Below are 25,819 nucleotides of genomic sequence, written 5' to 3'. Positions count from 1 at the left end.
TTGCGTAAATCATTCACCGTTTAGAAGATATAGCATTTCAAAGTTACATACGAAACCCAAAAGTATGCAATATTTTTAGGATATTAAATAATGTCCTCTATTGTAACAGTTAAAACTGATAAATAAACAGCTTAACAAGCTAACGCTACAAAACACCTAAGAGTTTAGTGCAATCTAGACCAAAAGGCCAACTGAAACTTGGTTAAATTTGTTTTGTTTCGTATTTTGTCAGCATTTTAAGCCCTTTATTTTATTGGTTTTCACCGTTTGTTTCGATACTACAGAAATGACATCTAAAACAGTGGTAACTTTTTATTTAAAAAAAAAAATACCCCTAAGGTAACCCTTTATAAGAAAACCTATATACAACGCATTTGAGAAACTACTCATTGTCTTTATACGACTCATAATAGAGCCCCTACACAGAGAAAAATAGACCACATAAAATAGAACAAAAACAATAAGATTTCTCTATGGTTTTCATCCAAGAAGGAAACCTTATTAAAACAATCGGGTTTTCCTTATTGTTTTAAAATCTGCAAAAAAATAAAAAAAAACGATGACCAGGCTGGGAATCGAACTGGAGACTTCAAATCATTAGTCGCCCACCTTACCACCTGAACCAACCTGCCATGAAAATATTGATCGCGATTTTTGTTCTAGTGCTAAGTTGCAAAAAAAAATCAACTTTTCAGTCAAATTTTAATAAGATTTTCTCTATAAAAATAATAAGAAATCTCCTTAAAAAAACCTTATTAATCGTTGATTTTAATAAGATTTCCTTATGAAATGTATGGACGGTAAAACAATATGGCAATCTGTTAGTTTTTAGCGGGTCATATTTTTCTCTGTGTACTGCTACCTATACTTCATTTCTTCACACCTATACTACCGCCTATATCTCATAGTCTCAGCTCAGATAACGAGATTGCACTCGTTACGGAGAAGTACCTATAGTAGACTTCGGCTTCTGATAGATGAGCACACGCTAGTTAGCAATTGACTTTACCCTCGCGTGGACATAAATCGGTATTAAAAACAACACACACTGAGTTGTAGGCTTGCCTTTTTGTCTTATCTATATATCCGTCCAAACCTGCCTACATTACACCTCTATAAACCTAGTGTTCAAAAAGTGTTTTAAGGGAAGTTCACAACCAACACACAGATAGAGTAGGTATACACTTCCGGGTGAAGAATTCAAGGGTTCGCGAATGTCAACTAAGTGATTCCGTGTCTAATTTAATTAATCGGTCATCGACCATGACGATGGGACAAGAGGATCAAGAAGCTCTAATTGTAAAGGGCTCCACAGAAAGTTTAAATGTGAGTTGGTTTTTTGTTTAAAAAAAAAAAACAGAAAAAAAAAAATATTTCTTAAGAAATTATAAAACTTGAAAGCCTTTAGGACACGACTTCTATAAGCATCAATTCCAGTGAGTTTTTGAAATTTTATCTCTCTCTTAGTCAACATTAACAAACCCTCGAGTAAATAATTCCTCTTGATCTCAAAGTGATTATAAAAATTTAATACGAATGAAGGTATAGTGTGCTTGCTTATACAGACGATAGACAAGCGCAGGCATCAGAACCTTGATAAGATAACGCACTCTCTACGCACAGCGATGAGATTGATATTCGCGGTTAAAGTGGTTAAGAAAAGATTGTCGTCTGCCGTGTCGCTGCCACAGCATCATAGAAAAAGCATCCCCAATCTCTATGAAAATGAAATCTAAGAGTTTCTCATTTCATAGATGTATCCATGAGTCTTGAGAGCTTGAGACTTGTGGTTTTTTGGGTGGATATATGCGTTACCTTATCTTTTTTTTTTCTTCTGCTTCTTCCATGAAATTTATTTTCTACTATTTGCTGACAACGTGACAACTTTGTTGTTGTTTTTTCTTTGCAGCTTCAGTAAATAGAAAGGTCCATTATAGTATTATCAAGTTCGAGCTCAAAAGTTGTTGATTTTGAACCCAAGGCCTATGAAGAGGAACAAAATTATATATCTTTTGTGGTTGCGTATAGAAATGATGATTGTCAAGTCTAGCGGTTTTAGGATTGCTGAATTATACACACTTACAGTGTTTATTTGCATTCAGCAGCGAGTGATAATCAACTTTGTGGTGATGTCTGTTGCGAGATTAAGTGAAATGTATGTGATTTTATATATTCATTTTGTTTTTCACACGAGGTTATTTTCTAAATCTTTTCGCAAATTATGGTGAAATTGATTGCAAATTTCTTCAATTTTAGGTTAGTTTTGACAGACTTGTGATGTTTGTTTTAAATTATGCGATGTTTTCATAGAATTTATTGCTTAACTTATGAAATAGTCCTTTTAGTATATTATTATAAGCAACGAACAAATTATTATTATTGAAAATAATTACATGAATGAGCAATAAACTTGATACTTGTATGATGGAGAGACACATTCAGGTTGTGCATTTGTGCATTAGGTAAACAAAACGCATGATTGCATTTGAGGGAATTCATTCAACCTATATGTATTATAATGAATTTATTCAGGAATTTTCGGTTATGTAAATTAAGTGCTTCAAGCTGAAAAGGCATCTTTTATAATTATTTTGAATAGAATAATACCAAATTAAGTATATTAACATTTCATTTTGCTTAAATATCAGAGGTTATAGCTTGTATCTAAAGATTTAATTATGATTTAAATTTATTATTTTCATCTTTTAAGAGAAGCGATTTGTTCAGCTACTATTACATTTAAAAGCAGTTGCCTGCATGGCGACTGAACATAGTCTAAGCAAGGCGCCATAAGCTGCTTTGGCTGTCAAATATTACACATGTTTGACTTTATCAACCGTTTTTTAGCCAGTTGACAGTGGATCACAGTGGAATTTTTATGTTGACATTAGACTGGCAATAGCTGCTTTTTCTATTCGGGGCTGGCAGGTATTGTAACGTTTATGGAAGTCTGTTTGGTTAGGTTTTATGGGATGTCATTTACAAGACTGACGTAAGTAAGTTTTGAAGTAAGTTTACGGACGATAATTTTACGTGATAATTGTCACAAGAAAAAATATTATAAATTAAAATTAAAGAAGTCAAACTTATTAAGTTAACGGTTAATAAAAACTTTCAAACAAGAAATTTGGTATGCTTTCATCAAGATAATACTATCACAACAAAAACATTACTGTTAAAAAAAGAGCCAAGTTCTCCTATGTTGAAGTTATGCTAGCACAAAAAGTACTGAAATGTAAAAGTGTACCAAGTTCTAAAGCTTGGCTTTAAATTTGTATACATAAAATGTTGATTGTTCTCTTGACAATTTTTCTATAAATTACCGATTTTTAAAGCTATTTGAAAAATTGCCAAGTAAACAATCTACATTTTATGTATAAAAATTTAAAGCCAAGCTTTAGAACTTGGTACACTTTTACATTTCAGTACTTTTTGTGCTAGCATAACTTCAACATAGGAGAACTTGGCTCTTTTTTTAACAGTAATGTTTTTGTTGTGATTTCACTACTTTTTGCAAGGTATTGCTCAGAGAAAATGGGCGGTTACCACGACCCTTGTCTATAATTGTCAAATTTTAAATTTTTTCTTTTGTATAAACTACCAGGTCTACCATTTTACCAAATTTTAATGTTCTACGAAAGTTAGAAATGCTCTATAATATTTGATGAAAATTCACCGGAAATAGGCAGTTGCCACACCCCCCCTGGCTAAAATTCTCAGATTAAAATTTTGTTCCTTTGTATAAACTACCAGCTCTACCATTCTACCAAATTTCAAGGTTCTACGATAATCAGAAGTGCTCTGTAATATTTTATGAAAATTCAGCGGAAATGGGCGGATGCCACGCCCCCTGAATTGAAAATCTCAAGTTTTCGATTTTTTCCTTTGTATACACCACAAGTCCTATCACCGTCTAATATTTCAAGTTTCTACGATATCGGGAAGTTCTCCATAATTTTGATGATCTGTCAGTGAGTCAGTGAGTCAGTTACGGTTTTTGCGATTTTTGAAGCCCTATATCTCAGAAACTACTCATCGTAGGAGGTTGAAATTTTGCGAGGTGTTTGGTTTTGGCCAGCTCAACAAATGTAGCGAGTTTGAAATTTCTAGCATCTTTGGTGTGGAAGTTAGAGGGGGGTCGAAAATGGCCTGAGTTGTTTCCTGTAAATAAGGGTGTAGTGCCAAAGTTGCTAGAGAACTTGGCTGTAGATTCAACACATTAAAACAAAATTTCAAAAAAATGTTGGTATCACCCCCTATTTTAGGCTATTATTATAAGTTTTTAGACAACAAATTTTGGTAAAATAGTTTAAGTCGTTTCAAGAAAGTCAGAAATCAATGTAATAACTGTCCAAAAAATATTTCTTTTATTTTAAAAGCGTCTCCTTATTTTTTTAACCAAAAACTTTACAGCCGTCTATTTATCTACACGGTTAAAAATTTTAGTGTAGATTCTATGAAAATTTGGGTAACATTTGAGGCAACACCAAAATTTTATTTAAATGTACCTAATTTTATCTAAAAAATTAAAGCTATGAAAATAAGCTAATAAGTTTGTTATGATTTTGGAATCATTTGAAAAATGATCTTAATAATATTATTAAGATAGAATAAACCATCTGATTTCTTTTTTAAGTGAACGAATTAAAAACATTTCGTTTCTGTGATGGTATCAGTTTGCATTTGTTCAATGTCGAAATTATACCTATAACAATTAAGAAAGATCTGAAAATTTATTGTGTACGCATCAAAGCAAAGAAAAAAGTTTGTATCAGATCTGAATCTTAAAAACGTTTTGCATAGACTGTTTCGGGAATAGCTTAGTGTATGAAGTTCTCTTGAATACCTTGGAGGAGATGATGTGTTATTGTATTGTGTTTATTATGAATAAAAATTAGTGGCAAGAGCATAATATCGCTTTAGTTTAGAATTGTGTCAAAATTAACAATGCCAAGAAGCTGGTTGAGTTTGATTAAATAAGCTTTACGAAAATTGAAACGATAAATGATTTCGGACTCTGCACACAGAGAGAAAATAACGTAAGGACAACTTTATTTCTGGTATATGTTTTACTTATTTCTGGTTTATTTAACTATACAGGGTGTCCAGGAGAGATAAGAACATTTATCGAAGAAAATCGACCCCAAAGTTAAAAATTATCATGGGTAAGAAAAAAATAATTCCCTTTAAAAATTAATATCTGAGCAATAAAAAAAGATATTAACATTTTTTAAATGCAGTTACAAAGTTCTTCTAAAAATCAAGACATTAATAAAGCTTCTATCATAACGGAGTATTAACGGAGTTATTATAATTGACATGAGTAAAGGCATACCAAAGTAAGCATTTTCTTAAATCATCGCTAAAGGATATCAACTTTGTAGATAGAGAGTTACTGTAGAACAATTTTTTTTCTTAGAATATATCATCATCCCTCAAAATGTTCTTATCTCATTCCGAGACACCCTGTATTATAATTAAATATACCAGAAGTAATGTTATCCCTGGAGTGATTTTTTTCTCCGTGCAGCTACGTTTTCATTCTCTTAGGCAAAGACTAAGCACAGTGATGGGATGGAAGAGATCAAAAGTAAAAAGCATTAAGCGACACACTTGGTAGCATCATTGGCAAAGTTCAAGCTGTCTGTCAACATTCTTCCTAGTATAACTGATCTATGAATTAAGTAAGTAGTAGCATTTCCTTTTAAGTTGTTGTGTTATAAGGCCGTGTGCGAATTGCGTTAAAATGTTGGTTAAAATTTCTACCACGATTAAAATTTGACGTTAAGTTAAAAAAGAGATCAAATTTATTTTTTTGCTGTGCGAATTGATTTAAAATGTATTAAATGGGACTTTTTTCTTGGTACTACTTTGAATAAAATTCCCTCAAGATAAAACAAAATTACCCTCAAAAATGGTTTTTCTTATATTCAATTAAAAATTTTTTTTTAACAAAACCCAGTTGAAAATATATCAAGTTAAATATTCTAGTATGAAAATATAAGAAATTCTCAATTTCACATACTTCTTTTTTTATTTTATCGATAAATTTCCATTTCATTATGATCAAAAAGAAATTTATTAATTCAGTCTTCTAACACTAATTCGTAGTTCACCAGCTGCCAACAAAATAGAAATATAAAAAATAAAAAACAAATAAACAATAAGTAGATTTTCAATTTTTCAAGATGAATATTAATTTGAGGAAGTACTTTGTATTAATACATTTAACATTTCTTAAAATATCAACGCATTATAACAAAAATAATTTCAAATCTATCTTGATCTTTCTACCTTGAGAATGTCAAATTTTAATCACTAGTGTCAAATTTTACCCTGCTCCGCAGCTGGGTAAATTTTAACCCATTTTATTCACCATGCTAGTGTCAAATTTTAACCAAACGTCATATTTTAACCAACATTTTAACGCAATTCGCACACTGCCTAAGAAACGAAGTGTGAGTCATTTTCAAATAGATGCCACGACAGATTCGGGAGATTGAAACCATCAAACACTAATAACTAATGATTGGACTTTCATGTAGGTACTTAAAAATGAAAAACATGCGCTAAGAATATGCTCATAAAATATGCATTTAAAACCAAATAATTTTATAAAATATCAATATTTCTTTAAAATTATGAAAGCATTTTTCGTTACATTTATGAAACTTTATATGCAAAACCGTTTCCGATTTCAAAAATGTAAGTTTTTTGAAATTATTGAGGTTTGCTTTAAAAAAAATAAATAAAATTCTCAAAATGTACTACTATTAATTAACCCAATTTATCATTTGATTTGGTTTGTCAGATTTTTGCACAGTATTTTCTTAAGTTTTTGACTTTTTTCCAAATTGACTTCAGTCACTTATTTTTGGGAAAATATTCACGAAAAACATGCATTTATTTTAAAAATATAACAAAATGCAAATAAATGCAAAATATGCATTCATTGCATATTTTGATTGTCATTTTGAAGGATATATCCTGATTTGTATACTTAATTCCTTGCAATGCTTCCAAGGTGTTCCAAAAAAATATGCATTTGCATGGAAATCTGAGCTTCCATCTCTTTACACAAAAAATCTACTGAATTTATTAGTTGGAAAGTTTCTTTCATTCTTCGGAAGGGATCATAAAGTTTTTGTTAAATCTCAGTGGAAAATAATTCAGATCTTGAAAATTAATCATATTTGAAGGAAATTTTTAATGAATGGAAGACGATCACGATAGTATTATAAAAATAAGTAGGAATATTATTAGTAAAGTATTAAACTTGCTTATAATTAGACAACAGCGCCACTTATTGTAAACCTCCAAATTGAGTAACCTTCATAGACGTGCTTCTTCTTGCAATTGGATCAAAATCAGAAAACCTAACTATACAAAAATAAATACAAACAAACATTGTTTTTTAATAGATTCTTATCCAAAAGTTTCAAGATATTCGCTATATCTTTTTTACTTGCGATATAGGTACTATATATCAAGTTATGCATTCGTACAAAAAAAAAAAGTTGAGATAACATTTTTCCATGACATTACGATGGTAGACAATGCCAAAAAAGTGGGTCCCGGAAGTCCGTCTGTCTGTCTGTCTGTCTGTCTGTCTGTCTGTCAGTCTGTCAGTCTGTCTGTCAGTCTGTCTGTCTGTCTGTATAAGGAGCTACAGCCTAAACGGATGGACCGATTAATGTCAAACTTGGTATGTAGCGTTATTTGGCGACTCTCCAGAGGGGTTTTTGGAATTAATTTTTTTGGACCAAAAATAACGGTACTTGTCATATACCGATTTTAGTAAAATTGAAATATCTCGAAAACGGGTCCAACGATTTTGTTTAAAAAATTCAAATGTTAGTTTTAAGCTAAGGTCTATCTTTCAATGAAAAATTTTTTTTTTGAAAATCATTATTAACGGTACCTGCCATAGAACCGTTTTTTTCAAATCCGATTATCTCCGAAACTGCTTATTCGATTTCAACGAAACTTTTTGTGGAGAAGCATTTATATAATTTAAATATAAGCCAAAAATAAAATTTTGAAAAAAATAATTTTTGGATTTTTAAAAAAATTTTGAAAATTTTTTTTTGAAAAATCAAATTTTCGAAAACGGGACATTGAACTTTTTTGAAATTTTGTTTTTAGATGTTGATTAGTGATTTCTACCAAATGGCATACCAATTTTATTTTAAAACTTTTTTTCCAAAAAAATATTTATAAAAAATTAGTTTTTTAAAAAACGGCTCTAACGATTTTGAAAATTTTTTTTCTAAAAATGCATGTTAATATATCAATCAAAACTGCATACTTGTTTTGGAGGGCAATTTAATTTCAGATTTTATTTTATTTTTTAAAAAAACGAATTTTCTTTTTTTTCCAAATTTCTATATAAAAAGTCTTACAAATTTAAGCAACTTTAACTCTAAGAGCAAGTTCGTGCGACCCAGTCGTGCATTTTATTTTTAATTGTGTGCTGAATTCAGCAATTATTGCACACTCTCTTCCCCCCTCATTTTTGCACACCAGGATTTATCTTATACCCCTTATTAAAAAAAAAAAAAATGATAAAATAATTTGCTTATCAGTGGTAAAATATTTAAATACCCAAACAACCGCAAAGCATATCCTGTTTATTTTGTGTGAAAATTCATTCCGAAAAAACAACATTTAACTTTATCAATTTATATATCTTTGATCTCGCCTCTAGTGACCATTATTAATTATACAAAAAAATAATAAAAGAAAACCTTTTGCAAGCAAAAAGCAACAAACCAATCCTTTTGCGTGACGGTCGTTTATACGTTTTTCCATCTATCAGCAGCAGTCAATTTAAAAAAAAAAAACGAAAAACCCTTCCATGCGGTAATAATCCCACAAAAATGTTAAAGAATAACAAAAAAAAATATCTTAGTTTGCAATTAAAATCTATCCTCTCTTCCCGTCTTATTTCCACAGTATCCATGCGCTTGCAATTAAAAATCAACAAACTCATTTATATTTCCAAAAAAAAAAAAATTAAAAATAACCTTGAAATTCACCCTTACCCAAAAAATAATAAAAAAAAATCTATTAAAATCCTTCCAAGTTTCCCATTTCCTTCCTATAGACTTTATGATTTCTCTTCTCTTCTTCAATTCTTTCCAAACTTAACTGCTTTGCCAGCTTTTTCAAAAATTTTTACCCAAGCACAAGATTAATCCCCAAGATCTTTCAAAATTATCACAAAATTAAAAAATTCCACGGCTCCATCTGGTCATCTCTTTTGGTGGCCATCTGGTCCGGCCCAAAACCCGGCCTTATTTTTTTCAATATCAAAGTGATTATCATATCTCTTTCGGCCTTTTGATTTAAGGAGTCAACATCAACATCATCATCGCACAGCAATTCTGTTTTCCCTTTTTTATTTTTTTAAAGTTTTTTTTTTTAATAACCGAAAACGGTACGCAATGTCCTATATATATTCCGGACAGACACTTGAGAGTTTGGGGGAAGGGGGGAAATGAAGAAGAAAAACATCAAAGAGGAGAGAAAAATAGAAACAGTAGTCAACCGGAAAGTTTGGTTTGAACGACGGTGTTATCCCCAAATCGACAGGTCAATAACTTAATCAACAATCTCTCTTTCTGGGTAGTCGTCCCCATATATAGGACGGACGGACCGGGGATAAATTCCCCTCCACATACCAACCCTCTTGTTTACTCTCACAAAACCTATCAGCAAGAAATAAGAAAACAAGACAGAAAGCAACAGAATTTCTTAGCGTAAACAATTTCACCGCAATCGTACGACCTACTCACATTTCCATCATTTTTTTTTTCTCTCAAAGAGAAAAATTCAGGAAAAAAAAAACAAACAAATAAAAAAAATAATAATAAGGAAGAAGAACAAGGACACATCATTTCCATTTCCATCCCCAACATCGACACCAAAGACTGCGATGAAGATGGCGAGATGACGATGGACGCGGGCGACTCGGGGAATCATCATCAACATCATCTTCATCGAGGTCAAAAATTTTCAACCCACAAAAAAAGGGGTTGCAAGCACTCCATAGGGCAGGCAACTCTCGCTTGGATTCAAGGCGGATTTTCACACTTACACTTGGAAGGATTTTTATAGCGAACGAAATTTCCATTTGGGGGCGACCGTCTGGATAAAGTTCAAACAAATAAGGATTTCTCTACAAGAGTCGATTGGGGGAGGGGGGGTGGGTTTAAGGGGTTTTAAGAAGCTGACTCACAAGGGGCTTAAATAAAAGGCAAGTTACAAAACAAAAACCTCTTAAGATGTTGCTCAAGAAAATATTTTAATTGAAAAATATCGCGTATTTTCAAGGATTAAAGTCAGGAGGTCGTCGATGCACAGTGGGACGAATATATGGAAAAATCGACATTTCTAATATTTTGTGTGTAAGTGCAAGGTTGCATTGGGACGTCTATTTACGTTTTAGCAATTAAATTCATTTTTTTTTTTTTTAATTAAAAGAGTTGAGCAGCGAACTATTATAATTGTTTTCTCTTTTCTTGTAGTTAATTTTAAATTATGTAAAATAGTACTAACAATAGCATAGATATTAAAACTTTATATTTTGAATATTCAAACAAAAAAGAAAATAACAAAATAAAGAAACATAACTTTTTATTTAGTGTCGATTTCGGAGGTATAACTTAATTCGTTCGGGTTAAGTTGTAATGGAAAACTAAGAGATGCATAATTTTTTGATAAATATTGGCATATATCTAGACTATAATTTGATATATTTGAACTTTTTGACCGGAAATTTGACAGCTGCTAAATATTTTTGCATTTTAATAGACTTTAATCCCATCAGTTTTGATTTAACCGGTAAAATGTTATAAATAATATTGGTTTAAGGAGCGTTTTTTTTTTTGTTTAAAACTGATGTTATCACTTACGCAATCAAGTATAGGCCCTTATTGCGAGTGTCGTTCAACATTCCATGCTTATCTGTTTTGGTATTGTGTATCTTTTTCGACAAAAAAATATTTGCTATTTTGAACTAAGAACTTGATTTGAGTCGATAGCAAAATTGTAAACGAAAAAGATCGAACGATAAAACGAAAAATTTCATTCACAGCAGAATTTCACAACACCAAAATTTTATTTTCGATGATCGACTATCGACAAAAGTCGTCTATCGATGAACCAACGACACTCGCAATAAGGCTCATAGCTTTAGTTATATTCAGATTAGAATTCAGCCATTATTCGGTAGCGCTCATGAAGTGAAAGAGTCTTCTAGAAGACTGCTCTCACTTCTACTTTACCCTGAGACAATAAAATTTAGTAACTTCCTTCATTTGAGCTTCCACCTCTTCTGTTGACTCATCTAAGCCAAGAAGTTGATGATTTTCAAGCACACGTTATCAAATCTGCTTGTTCTCCAGCCAAGTTTCTAAAATTTGGCCATTTTCGGGAGTTGAACCTAAAAAACGCGATTTTAAGTACTTGGCGCAAAATTGCCGCAAGATTTTTTTCTTGATTCATTTAGAGGACACTTTTGTGAGTATAAAATCATAAAAACCCCAAAGAGCCTTTTAGGTGTAAAAAAGAAAATCTTACTTAAAGTAAAAAAAAATTTTTTCTATCCACAGTCACTAATAAAAAAAATACAATAAACAAAAATTTGTTTGTTATTGTTATTCAATATTAATGAGTGTTATTATCCATTATTAAATTAATTTTTTGCCGCACAAAAAATTTTGGGAATAATACAAATTACAACCTGATTTTTCAGCAGAAAAAAAATTAAACTTGACAATGTTGTTTGGCGCTTGTACTAATTGATCAATTCAAATAATTTTGATGCAGTAAGAACCTTAACATTCAATCGCTCAAAAGTACCGCAATAATATTCGTTTTTTTTTATTTATTGCTATGGGTCGTCCCACTGTGCGTCGTCGATGGGTGGTATAGTCGTGGTGGGGGTTGATTGGTGGTGATGCATGAATTGGCCGGGAGGAAGGGTCGGATCCTCTACGATGATGGTTGTGACAAAAATCAAGGGACATACGAAAATAAAACGTTATTAGCACTTTAATAGGATTATAAAAATAAATTTAAAAGAGAATGAGGAAAAGGACGAGAGAGAGAAGAGGATATGCTATGACGGTAAAACGTGAAGGGCTTAGAAGAATATTTCAGAAAACATCCTTTTTTGCCATCATCCTTTCTCTGCCATATCAGACTGAGACTTAGAGTCAGAGAAAGAGCTCTGGTAAAGCTATTTTCCTATGCAAGTAAAAATGTCTAACATCACTCGGTAGAGATGTAATCTTGAAGTCCATACAGTTTCCTGGAACCCTATAACACCCATACATAGCTTTATATCGACAAATATGCTACTACCTCTGCCGATGGATGGAAAAAGAGAGATTTGTATCTTTTACCTTTCGTGTTTCATGACACCTTCTTCCCGTCTCGTCTGCAGCAGTCTTCAACATCTCCACCCGAACTCTCGACTATCGACTCATAGTTTCAAACGAAAATTTTTTATCTGATGGATACAATTTTACTGTATTGGGGATATTGGCAAGCAAGTAGCAGCAAGCAAGCAAGCACAAGCATTCGATTTGCTGTTATTATTAGAAATCGGATCAAATTTCAAAATGCTTCTCTTGTTGGATTCTTCATTCGGTTTTTATCGCCCTGTCATGATATATGTGATTATTACCGCACCGTTGCGCTAGCTTGCATCTATATCTACCTTACCTATACTTTAGACTGTATATATTTGGTGAAACTGTGATTGGGAGGTTATGATAGTTATGAATTCCACACAAATCGGTTAGATATTTCTCTCAGGTAAAATAAAATAAATAAGAAAATTGAAGTTTTTTATTTTTTTTTTTTTTTTGTATTTGATAAATCGAATCGAATAAAATAACAAGGCGTTTCAATAAAAACAAAAACAAAAAAAATTACACGTGTCTGTGGCAAGAAAGTTGATGGTCGATGTTGTTTTTAAAGACACTCTTATATTTTATAAGGTTTTGCGTTTGAAAAGATTTGAATTTTTGATAAATGTGTGAATTTTATGGAAGATACAAAAATTAACCTTTGGAATGATATATTACTTTATGAAAATGATATCTCTATTTTCTGTTACACTAAAAATTCTGAAACACGATTAGTACGATCTTAGGTTCGTTAGATTTTTCTTCTCTCCGAATAGCGAAATAAGTGTTAGTAGACTTACAATTTTGATTCTATAAAGTTTTACAGATGCTACTGCTGCTTCGGTAAAGTTTTATTGAAGCAAAATTGTTATTTAGGTCAAACCTGGAGAAAATTAACGAACAAAAAATTTGTCAAGAGAACTTATTTTCGTACATTTTTATGATATCTCGAGAACAAACTGACTGATTAAATTATTTGTTCGTCTTGGACTCAAAATTTATTTAATGAATTTATTGAAAAAAAAAAAAAATAGAAAATCGATCAATATAGTGCTGTGAATGTATCAATGACAGCCAGTAGATGGCGTTGTTTGCTGTGTTCTATACCTACTTTATTTTCATTTCGTTTCATTTTTTGTTTTCAACATTGTTCTACCGTAACTTTCTACTGTTTATATTGAGATAATTGACAAAAACTTAATTCCAAGTAGAGCTGTAGCAAATCGTATGTATTCGTTACTAAAATGCGGGTATTTGCTTCAGTAACGAGTAACGAAACGTTACTTTCTAAACAGTATCGTTACTCGTATGTTTTGTTACTTGGGTACTGAAATAACGAAACATTTTGTTTTTCAAAAACTTTGTTTCTTATCAGTGCAAAATTTTCAACTAAAATAAAGTAGAGAAAACGAGGTTTGAAAATCACTCTCAATAGAAAAAAAAAATGAAAAATTGTTCGACATGGTTGTATTGAAGTGTAAATATTCCGAGATCTGCGCGATGTACTTTTGAAATAAAGGTCTCTAAAGAATTGTGATAAGATTTCGGAACAAATACCTATAAACAAAAAATTACCAAAGTTTTGTCAAAAATTTTGAAAAAAAATCAAAAAAAGTTTCCACGTTTAATTAAAAAAATTTAAAAAAATCAGTAAAGCTACCTTCAAACGAAACGTATCAAATACATGAAATATACGAAATGTACGAAACATACGAAGCATGCGAAAGTAACGAAAGTAACGAAACATGCGAAACACACGAAATATACGAAAAATGCGAAACATACGAAAGTAACGAGTAACGATATTATTGATGCGGGTACTAGTAACTAGTATCAAAAGTAATGTATACATGCGGGTACTCGTTTTGTAGTTACTTTTACAGCCCTAATTCCAAGATGGCGAACAAAAGGTGAATTCCACGAGTGCAAAAAGTCATTATTTTGATTTTCAACTATTTTTCTAAATGCTAAAAAAAAAAGGGTGGTACAAACTTATGGTTTAACAATACAAAATTTGTATGAGTACACAGGATTATAGAAACAGTGTTATAAAATTGGCTAAAACTATTATTTGGTATTAAAGTCAAAGCCTTCTAACCCTACGTTCGACGTTTTTGATTTTAAAATCAAATTTGGTGGAAATTTTAACTTTTTTCATTTGTAATAGATTTTGTACGCTGTTAAAAATTCTGTCGTAGTTTTTGGAATTAGGCCTTTTTTAAAACAAAAATTACACTGGTCAACAAAATTTTACTTTTTTTTTGCCACAATAACCAAAATATACTTTTCTAGTAGTTTTTGGAGTGTTGAATCCGAATCTGAAGTCAGAAAAATTTGATTGGCCTCTGTTTTTTAAATATTAACGTTATAAAATGCTAAAAAAACCTCATTTTGGCTGTTTTCGAGATTCTGTTTTTTTGTGGTTTAATTCATTATAAACAAATTTGTAACGGTTAGTATAACAACATATATTCTTCTTTCAAAAACTGTTTAGATTCGGATTCAGCACCGCAAAAATTACTAGAAAAGTATATTTTGGGTCTTGTGGCAAAAACCTTGTTGACCAGTGTTATTAATTTTTAATTTTTCGATTTTATTACACAGTTTTTAAATAATTTTTTTACTAATTTCAAATACAAAAAATTAAAGTGTATAATCAAAAGTATTGAAATATAAGAAAATTTTAATTATACCTTATAAACTTATTCCTTTGCACCTAAATTATAACTTTATCTGGTTAAGAATTGCTATTGAATACTCGTCTTCTTTTTACTTGCGATATAGGTACTATATATCAAGTTATGCATTCGTACAAAAAAAAAAAGTTGAGATAACATTTTTCCATGACATTGCGATGGTAGAGAATGCCAAAAAAGTGGGTCCCGGAAGTCCGTCTGTCTGTGAGTCTGTCAGTCTGTCAGTCTGTCAGTCTGTCAGTCTGTCAGTCTGTCAGTCTGTCAGTCTGTCAGTCTGTCAGTCTGTCAGTCTGTCAGTCTGTCAGTCTGTCAGTCTGTCAGTCTGTCAGTCTGTCAGTCTGTCAGTCTGTCAGTCTGTCAGTCTGTCAGTCTGTCAGTCTGTCAGTCTGTCAGTCTGTCAGTCTGTCAGTCTGTCAGTCTGTCAGTCTGTCAGTCTGTCAGTCTGTCAGTCTGTCAGTCTGTCAGTCTGTCAGTCTGTCAGTCTGTCAGTCTGTCAGTCTGTCAGTCTGTCAGTCTGTCAGTCTGTCAGTCTGTCAGTCTGTCAGTCTGTCAGTCTGTCAGTCTGTCAGTCTGTCTGTCTGTAAACGAAGCTACAGCCTAAACGGATGGACCGATTGATGTCCAGAGGGGTTTTTGGAATTAATTTTTTTGGACCAAAAATAACGGTACTTGTCATATACCGATTTTAGTAAATTTGAAATATCTCAAAAACGGCTTCAACGATTTTGTTTAAAAAATTCAAATGTTAGTTTTAAGCTAAGGTCTATCTCTTAATAAAAAAAATTTTTTTTTGAAAATCAATATTTACGGTACCTGCCATACAACCGTTTTTTTTTTTTCAAATCCGATTATCTCCGAAACTGCTTATTCGTTTTCAACGAAACTTTTTGTAAAGAAGCATTTATATAATTTAAATATAAACCAAAAATAAAATTTTCAAAAAAATAATTTTTGGATTTTTAAAAAAATTTTTAAATTTTTTTTTTTTTTAAATATAATTTTTGAAAACGGGAGACTGAATTTTTTTGAAATTTTGTTTTTAGATGTTGATAAGTGATTTCTACAAAATGGCATACCAATTTTATTTAAAAACTTTTTTTCCAAAAAATTATTTATAAAAAATTAGTTTTTTTAAAAACGGCTCTACTAACGATTTTGAAAATTTTTTGTGTAAAAATGCATCTTAATATATCAATTAAAACTGCATACTTGGTTTGGAGAGCAATTTGATTTCAGATTTTATTTTATTTACAAAAAAAAAAACGAATTTTATTTTTTTTTTTTTCCAAATTCCTATATAAAAAGTCTTAGAAATTTAAGCAACTTTAACTCTAAGAGCAAGTTCGTGCGACCTAGTCGTGCATTTTATTTTTTAATACAAAAACATCAAATTTTAACCAAACTGTAGTAAAAAGGTAAACGAAAATGATAGCCATTTGTTTGTGTTTGTTTGTGCTACCTGAAAAAGTACCTTCTTATATAAAACTATTTTAGTTTAGAAAAATGCATTTGCAATTTTGTAATAGACTTAAAAATGTAATGCAATCAAATTATATGTGCCTACTATTCCAGATCCTAATTATTTCTACAAATTGAATAATTGCAACCAAACGTCTTTAGTATCTATAGATATAAGTGCTGTTGATGCAGTCCAGAAAATTAACAAACTAAAGGATGTAGTTATTTGGCTCTTGTTGCGACTCTTTTTCAATAGAATTCAGGTATCCATATCTAGGGATTTTTCTATTGATGTGGACGGATACCTTCATCATTCCAATACATACAAAATGTTGTAAATCAAAAGTAAGTAAGTAAAACCGTGTCGTGCATCCCAAAACTATAAGAAGGTTTTATTTTTGACACCGTATATTTTCATTGCAAATGCAAATCATTGTTTTTGAGCATGGATGCATGGAATTCTTCAAGAAAAATCTACGACTACGAGAATTTTTCAATCAACGAAGTTGATGTTATTGCTACTGACTTTATTAAAGCATTTAATAAGATCTGTCAAAAAATTACCTCGCTGAAGCTAAAAGCAATTGGTTTAGATATTGTTTTGTTTAGATATCTTCAAAATAAGACTTTTTCATTCTGAAATCCTCTGGGACCTTTCATTCTTATTTTGTTAATCAATGATGTAGACTTTGTGATTGAGCATTCAAAAGTCTCTACTTACGTGGATGACATGAAATTTTTAGAATTCTTTTTAAACCCAACGATCCTTTACCTCTGCATACAGTCTGCAAACCGTTTGAATATTTTTGTTTTGTTTTTTTTTTTTTTTTTTGGTGTCAAAAAAAATATTTATAACTTAATGCTAATAAATGCTAAGCAATTACAAGGGTAAATTGTGTCCAAACCCAGAGTGACTAAAGTTTAAGTTAAGTTAAGGTATCATTTGCGATAACTTTAGATCTTACTATGACAATATAATAGAGTCAGAGGTAATTCGACTTTAGGTTTCTTCAAACGCTGGTCTAAGGAGTTCTTCACGAAATCTCTTTATACAACGTTTTTACAACCTCTTCAAGAGGTTGTAAACTAACCGGGTATGGCCTTCTTAAAAATAGAATAATTTGCATTAAGGTATTTCTATAATAAAAAAAAATTACGCATACGCCACAGTGGCCTTCATAATTATCTATTATTTGATTACAAAATATATAGTGGAAATAGGAATGAATAATAAAACCCCATTATGCATGGTTAGTGCAATAAACTGTAAGGTAAGATAAACTGGGTTCAAGTTCAGTGCGAAATAGCGCGATAACGGGCCTGTTAATTCAATTTCTAAGAGACCCGTGAATGCTCTGCCCCTTGATTTTACATTTTTTTTTTTTTTGATTTTCTACTTAATTTCGCTTTTTATCTACAGGCCAATTTAATACCACCAGAACAAACATCAATCAATCCAGGAATTGCCAAGAACTATGGTACAGTTACCAGACCAACAGATAATCTCACATATTCGTGGTACAATTTGGATGTGTTTGGTGCTGTCCATCAGCCCGGTCCAGGCTTCAAATACCTCGTTAATCGTGTTAAGGGACTGTTTTGCAACGAACGACATATTCCGGCTCCCAGAAAACATCTTTTGAAAAATGGTATACTAGATTTTCATATCTACCCCCTAAACCTTTTAATGTCTTTTACTTATTTTCCAGTTTCTGGCATTGCCTATCCCGGTGAGCTATTGGCCGTACTTGGAAGTTCTGGTGCTGGCAAGACCACCCTCCTTAATGCTCTAGCTTTTCGATCTTCCGCTGGTGTTCAAATATCTCCATCAAGTACAAGAATGCTCAATGGCTATGCAGTCGACGCCACCGAAATGCAAGCCCGTTGTGCCTACGTCCAACAAGACGATCTTTTTATAGGCTCTTTGACAGCCAGAGAACATTTGATCTTCCAAGCAATGTTGCGAATGCCTCGAAACACACCTTACCGTCAGAAAGTTCAACGAGTCGAACAGGTTATTCAAGACCTTTCGTTGGGAAAGTGTCAAAATACAATTATTGGAGTGCCAGGCAGGGTAAAGGGTCTATCGGGAGGTGAAAGAAAGCGTTTGGCATTTGCTTCGGAAGCTTTAACAGATCCTCCGTTATTACTTTGCGATGAACCAACTTCTGGGTTAGATTCTTTTATGGCTCACAGTGTGGTGCAAGTTTTGAAGAAATTATCGCAAAAGGGGAAAACCGTTATTCTCACCATTCATCAACCTTCTTCGGAACTCTTCGAATTGTTTGACAAGATCCTACTTATGGCAGAAGGAAGAGTGGCATTCTTGGGAACTCCAAATGAAGCAGCTGACTTTTTCGCTTAGTAAGAATGAACTCTAGAGGTCCTAAAATACGTTACTCTCAATTCTGTATCATATTTTCTTAGCTTGGGGGCCCAATGTCCAACAAACTACAATCCTGCTGATTATTATGTCCAAGTTTTAGCTGTCATGCCGGGCAAAGAACAGGAATCGAAGGAAAGAATTGGAAAAATCTGTGACAACTTCGCTGTTGGAAGGTAACTCCAATTAAATCCTCAGAACTATTAAAATTCTAAGACCTTAAAATTTGCAGAGTGTCAAGGGAAATGGAGCAGACTTTCCAAAAAATGGCTGTCAAAGCTAACGGAAATACATTAGACGAAAATTCGAATCATCCTTATAACGCCACTTGGTTTACTCAATTCCGAGCTGTTCTTTGGAGGTCTTGGTTGACTGTGCTTAAAGAACCGTTACTTGTTAAAGTCCGTCTTATTCAAACTACTGTAAGTTCTCCAGAATAACCTTTCTTCATTTTTTCATGACGATATTTATGTTCTTTCAGATGGTTGCTGTGCTTATTGGTCTAATATTTTTGGGTCAACAATTGACACAAGATGGCGTTATGAACATTAATGGCGCAATATTTCTATTTCTGACAAATATGACGTTTCAAAATGTTTTTGCAACTATAAATGTAAGAAATTACCAAAAGATGGCGCTTTATCAAAATTTACTAATTTTTCGCTATTCTCTGTAGGTCTTCACTTCTGAGCTGCCAGTTTTTATGAGAGAAGCTCGAAGTCGTTTATACCGATGCGATACTTACTTTTTGGGAAAAACCATAGCTGAATTGCCACTGTTTTTGACAGTTCCCTTTGTGTTCACAACAATTGCCTATCCACTGATTGGTCTTCGACCTGGCTTGAACCACTACCTTATAGCTCTAGCAATTGTAACTTTAATCGCTAATGTTTCAACGTCCTTTGGATACCTTATTTCATGTGCAAGTTCTTCAACATCAATGGCATTGTCTATTGGGTCGCCAGTGATTATTCCATTTTTACTATTTGGTGGATTCTTTTTGAACTCTGGATCAGTTCCGGTGTATTTCAAATGGCTTTCATATCTCTCATGGTTCCGTTATGGCAACGAAGGACTTCTTATAAATCAATGGTCAGATGTACAAGAAGGTGAAATTGCATGTACAAAATCGAATACGACTTGCCCGAGTTCTGGTCGAGTGATTTTGGAAACACTGAATTTCTCGGAAGCCGATTTGCCATTGGATTTTATCGGTCTTATTTTATTGATTTTGGGATTCAGAATTACAGCTTATATTGCATTAGTTATGAAAACAAAACGAAAGGAGTAATTAGAAGGAGTTTTTGTTAAATTTTTTTTTATATATATTCATATTATTAAAAAATGTATATTTCGGTTACTTAATAAAAGTGTAATTTAAATATCAGTGGAACTGTGTTTTAATTTAAATAAATTTAAATCTTTGGAGCACAAACTGACTTAATTTTTCTTCCTATTTTACTCGTAGGTAGGTACTATAACCCAAGTAAGCATTAGGCTTTCAAAAAAAAATCGAATTGAATAAACCATGGTATAAGAAGACTTTTTTTACACCATGTGAATAGGTAAACCATATTCAAATATCACTTCAAATTTGATATGAGTAAATGGCATTTATTTGGAGGCTCTCAAGAAGGATTTTTGGAATTAATGTTTTAGAACCAAAAATAACGGTAGACCTACCATATCCATAACAATTTCAGAAAAACTTAAGTTCTTCAAGAAAAAGTTTTTAATACATTTTTATTAAAAGTTGATGAAAAATAAAAAAAAACATTGAAAAATTATTTTCAAAAATACCATGCAAAAAATGTTTGAGTGTTTTTTGAAATATGTAGTTGAGGGAGTTTTCTTCAAAATTTTTTTTAGGTATGTGAAAATTCTCTAATTTTAAGAAAATTCATAAATTCGTTTTGAAAATATTGTTAAAAAATTGAAAAATTATTTTTTTGAAAACTTTTCTCATTTTCCAAATTAAAGTTACGGAAAACAAAATTTTTCGTTAAAGTCGGTTAAATCTTGTTAATAACACTTGAAAAAATATCTTTATATTTCCAAAGTTACACTCATGAAACTTGGCAAAAAGTTTGATTTTCGGATAAGAACCAAGAATCAAAAAAGTTTCTACAAAAAAGTTGGGCGGAAGGGTGTTTTTTCGGGGACAAGAGGGAGGGGTGAAGGCAAAATATATAGTGAAAATTATTGTTTGTGGAATTTACCTTAAAAACACATCTTTTTTTGATGCTGAATCTAATGACATAAAAATAAAATCAATACGATTGCCGATTTTGACTTCAACAGGTAAATATTATCGAAATCAAAACCCATGTGAAAAACAAGATACATACATTGATAAAATTCGGGATAATGCAGGGACAAAGGATTCATAAAATTTCTACATACATATATAGGTATTTGGTGAAAGGGTGTTTTTTTGATGGGTTGAGTTATGTCAGAGAAAGGTATCATAACAGCTGACATAAATTTTGTTAATTTTTTAAACTTGGTGAAAAGTTTCGTTGTTATAAGAACTACAAAATTATCTTGAGTTAAAGGGTGTTTTTTTTTTTAAGAAATGATGAATTTCGGAATTATACTACCATAAAAACTGGGACAAAAATGTTACACAAACGAAAATCGGTACATATGTTTCATTTATAACAGAAACCAAAAATCTTAACAGTCTATAAAAATGTTTTAGGTAAAAGGGTGTTTTTTTTTCTGAAATAAGGAAAATATGCGATAAGTTCAATGGTATAAAAGGTACCCTTACCGAAATTTAGGTATTAAAAATGTTGTCTTTCCCATGGGAATTACGAATAAAATAAGTCTATAGTTTTTGTTCATGTGAAAGGGAGTTTTTTTTAGGTTTAAAGAAAATGTGAGTTGTTGGAAAAAGTAAGTAGAATAATAGTTTAGTTGTACCATATTGAAATTCAGCAATTATATTAATTTTGAGATAGAAACAAGATTTTAAGGGTGTTTTTTTTTGTAGTGGAAACAAAAATGATGGGCCACCCTAATGAAATTTGGTAAGAATGTTTAATTTGGGATAGAAAGCAAGACTAAAGAGTTTTCATAAAAAAATTTAGGTCAAAGGGTGTTTTTTTCGTCTCTTCGATAAATCTGTAATTATTGGTTCCAAAACGCCATTGATTCATTTGATTTTTGGTTTAGATGACAAATTATATTTAGGCCGTGTGTGAATTGCGTTAAATAGTTAACACCGTGTAAATTTTTTGACACTATTGAGGTGAATAAAAAATGTTCAGCTGTTAAAAATTTAATGGGCTCTGGGACCTGGTTAAATAAGGTTAAATTTTTTTTGCAGATATGGTTTTGTTTTTTTTTATTAAAAAGGAGTTTCATGGCAGAAAAGTGGCAGAGAAAAATATTAAACAATAAGCCATACAGCTTGTTCACCTCAATAGTGTCAAAAATTTTACACGGGGTTAACTATTTAACGCAATTCACACACGGCCTTAGACGTTTTACACGAATTATCGATTTTTTGGGATCAATTAGAGATTTAACTGTCTTTGCGAAAAAAATATTTTTTTTTATCGCTACATTTTTTTAATTTAAGGATTTTAGTATACTAAAGCCGTGTGTGAATTGCGATAAATAGTTAACACCGTGTAAAATTTTTGACACTATTGAGGTGAATAAAAAAAATTCAGCTGTATGGCTTATTGTTTAATATTTTTCTCTGCCTCCTTTTGCCATGATACTCTTTTTTAATAAAAAAAAAGTACTACTAGTAATTTACTAGCGATTTTCAATGGAACGCACTTTCAACGAATTCAATACAAATCGTATCTACTCGGGAAGAAGAGTATGAGTAGATGATAGTACTAGATTAACAAAAACATCTACTATTAGTAGACTACAACCTCCAATGGAACAGGGCTATTGCTGATTTCTCTGATACCTACACCAAAAAAAAAAAAAAAACATTATACAAACTAAGACTTAATTAATCTAAAATTTGTTTTTTCTATTTATTTTTAGGTACATGAAGTTTTGTAAGTCTGAAAGAAAATGATATATGAATTCTCGAAAACAAAAACAACTTGTCATAAATAATACCTCCGTTCTGTTCAAACAATGAGTCTGTTTTGGTACAGCCTAAAACAGAAATATTTTTACTTTTTTTTAACATTTTTAACCCATTTCTTGTTTAAGTACTCTGGAATCGTGTAGTTTTGTACATTATTCTTGACTTAAATAGAAATATTTCTGTTTTAGCTAAGGCAGAACCCATACGTAAAGAAAATATTGCTATTCGTAAGGTATATACTACTTTATTTTGTTCATCATAATTGTCTTGTAAAAATTACTTTACGGAGCCAAGAAATGTTCAATATGTAAGGTAAATTTTACTTAAAATCTAGGGCTTTTTACTTTAATTTCCTTACTAGTCATATGGACATAAAATACTAGATTCATTTTACTCCGTGCAAGGAGACCTTTTTATGGGTTAACGTATGCATTAGAGTGTCCGCAAGAAATCGATTTTCGAAATTTGTTCGGGGGAACCCCATAAAATGTTCCGCCTTTGCAGATTTTTAGATAGCCAAAATTTAAGCTCGATTGGATAAGTCTAAATGGTGCCGACACTCGCTCAAAGTATCAAAAATCTCTGTTTTTTCACTGTTTTTCGAAGAAAATTAGCTCTAGCTCCCAAACAGATGGGGTTATTTTCACTTTTTATATATTAAATGAAAGGTAGTGTTATTACACATAATTCAGATTCAAAATTTGTTTAGTTTTACAAAAAAAAAAAAATATTGTCATCAATTTAAATTTTCAGTACCTACCTCAAAAAGAGCTGAAGTGCAAACTCGATTTAAAATGAAACTTTTTTTACTGTTTTATTTAAAAAAAAATCGAAACATTTAACAGATTTCTAAAAAACAAAATACTTTCTTATACATAATTATTGAAGTAAATACTAAAAAATTTAATCAAGTGACTTACTTAAAGTAGTTTTGGAAGCATCAGGATATAATTTTCGGCACTCACTGACTACCTGAAGTACATATTGTTTTTGTTCCTCATCTTTAGTTAAAAGATTATTAAAATCGGTTATTAACTTGACTCCTCTTTCTGCCATGTCATTTACGACTTTAAGTGTTTTCACTTTCTTAAAGCCTTCTCTAAAATGGGGGTTTTCGGGCCAAAGATTTGGAGGTTCTTTGAGAAAACTTGTGTCTATTTTCAATCGGCCGAAAAAGTTCAATGTTTCTTTGTTTACAATATTTTTTAACCCTGCTGTGACAAATTGTTCAATTTCATGTGGATGTAGCTTTGGATTTACTATTCTGTTGGTTTCTGTTTCTCTGTTTTTTAAAATTATGTTGGCCATTTCTGATTTTTCGCCATCTGGTAAAGTTGGGTCAAAGAACGCCAGACTTACCAGCTCTGAACTCAAATACCATAAATGGTTTGCGAATTTAGCAAGAGCCTTCTCTGAAATGTCTTTGTCTATCTTGCGGTATTCAATGAAATCACGCAAAAGATCAAGATCTTGTTTAGGAGCCAGATAAGCTCTTGGGGCATTAAACCAAGCCTTGCAGTAAATTTTTACAATGAAAACGCAGATATCACCGAGAGCGTTACGTTCCTCGTTACTCATTTTAAACTGGCTTCGAAACATGAATATTTTTAAGCTATAAATAGCTTTGGCCATCCACCTAGCATGATGAGTGGCTCCTGGTGTTCTGAATCCAACTACGCTTCCATCTCATTTTCCTGCTACCCGATGGCCCAGAGGTTGCCTGAGATAGAGAAACATCCATTCTATCCCAATCCGCAGAATTCTGGCTATATACTTCTTCTTGAGCTTCCTCCTCCGTTACCTGTGTTTCCGCGTCATCTTCAGCATCTTTTAAAATCAGTCAACAGTCCACTCATTGTAAAGTTTTTCTAATTTAACAATGGCATCTTTTTCATATTTTGTTTGAATTCTGGCTTTTTCCCAAAAAATAAGTACCTCTCGAATGACAAGTCTTGCAGATTCCTTTAAATTTAATTTTACAATTCGCAAATTAAAAAATAGTGTTGACAAAACTTGACGATTTGAGGGTAATTTACACCCTGTAATTTGATGAGACGGATAGCCTACAAGAAAAATTTTTTCTCGGGTGCTTGCTGCCAATGCCATATCAACGAACACAAAATATATCTGGAAAACACTAACAATTCTTAAAACTTCTTTTAATCTTAAAACAAAAACGCAACAGAATTAATACTCACATTTTATTTTAAGTTAATTTATTTTATATACAAAGGAAAATTAGCAAAAAGCGAGAGTTTATCTTAATAAAATTATTGAACTACCAACGAAACGACTCGTGAAGCTTAAACTTCATAAAAAAAACAACAAATATGTATTTTACAACTGCATTTTATTTTGTTTCTATAAAAAAAAACGTAAATAAACAGAAAAATTATTTCTCTAAAATTTAATTTTTTTTTCTATTAAAAGCTTAAATCCTGAAAATTCCATAACACTTCGTTGAATATCTTAAGATTTGTTTTAGTTTGTCACGACAATTGTCAACATTGAGTTAGCCCGATGTTAAAGCGCTCGCCTATCAATCCAGGCATAGCAGGTTCAACCCCCACTGGGTGCCCTTTTTGTTTTGTTTTTTTTTTCAGTCAATTTTACTCTGTGCTTCTATAATTGATAAAATTATTATATATTATTATATATAATACGAGAAGCATTTCAATTAGATAGGTAACATCAATCTATAACATAGAAAGTTTTATTTTAAATCGAGTTTGCACTTCAGCTCTTTTTGAGGTAGGTACTGAAAATTTAAATTGATGACAATATTTTTTTTTTTTGTAAAACT

General features: G+C 31.6%; 2 protein-coding genes across 2 annotated transcripts in view; both read left to right on the top strand.

The window, feature by feature from the left end:
- Positions 1 to 25,819, top strand: part of LOC129909998 (DNA damage-regulated autophagy modulator protein 1) — a 401,886-nt gene that overhangs the window by 7,307 nt on the left and 368,760 nt on the right. The window lies entirely within an intron of this gene.
- LOC129909992 (protein white) lies at positions 970 to 20,304 on the top strand. Its single transcript, XM_055987205.1, has 7 exons — positions 970 to 1,326; positions 17,994 to 18,222; positions 18,283 to 18,937; positions 19,001 to 19,132; positions 19,189 to 19,378; positions 19,438 to 19,569; positions 19,633 to 20,304. The coding sequence occupies exons 1-7, from the start codon at positions 1,264 to 1,266 to the stop codon at positions 20,245 to 20,247; spliced, it is 2,016 nt and encodes a 671-aa protein (XP_055843180.1). The 5' UTR covers positions 970 to 1,263; the 3' UTR covers positions 20,248 to 20,304.

The sequence above is a fragment of the Episyrphus balteatus genome, chromosome 2, assembly GCF_945859705.1.
Source record: "Episyrphus balteatus chromosome 2, idEpiBalt1.1, whole genome shotgun sequence".
NCBI lineage: Eukaryota > Metazoa > Arthropoda > Insecta > Diptera > Syrphidae > Episyrphus > Episyrphus balteatus.
Note: the sequence above shows the minus strand (reverse complement) of the source record. Positions and strands in the feature narration are given on the sequence as shown.

What these genes read in the sequence shown, in the direction of transcription:
- LOC129909992 (XM_055987205.1), top strand. Translation starts at nt 1,264, where the DNA reads ATGACGATGGGACAAGAGGATCAAGAAGCTCTAATTGTAAAGGGCTCC. An exon ending in GACAACTTCGCTGTTGGAAG is followed by an intron (nt 19,133 to 19,188) that starts GTAACTCCAATT and finishes TAAAATTTGCAG; the next exon opens with AGTGTCAAGGGAAATGGAGC. An exon ending in ATGTTTTTGCAACTATAAAT is followed by an intron (nt 19,570 to 19,632) that starts GTAAGAAATTAC and finishes TATTCTCTGTAG; the next exon opens with GTCTTCACTTCTGAGCTGCC.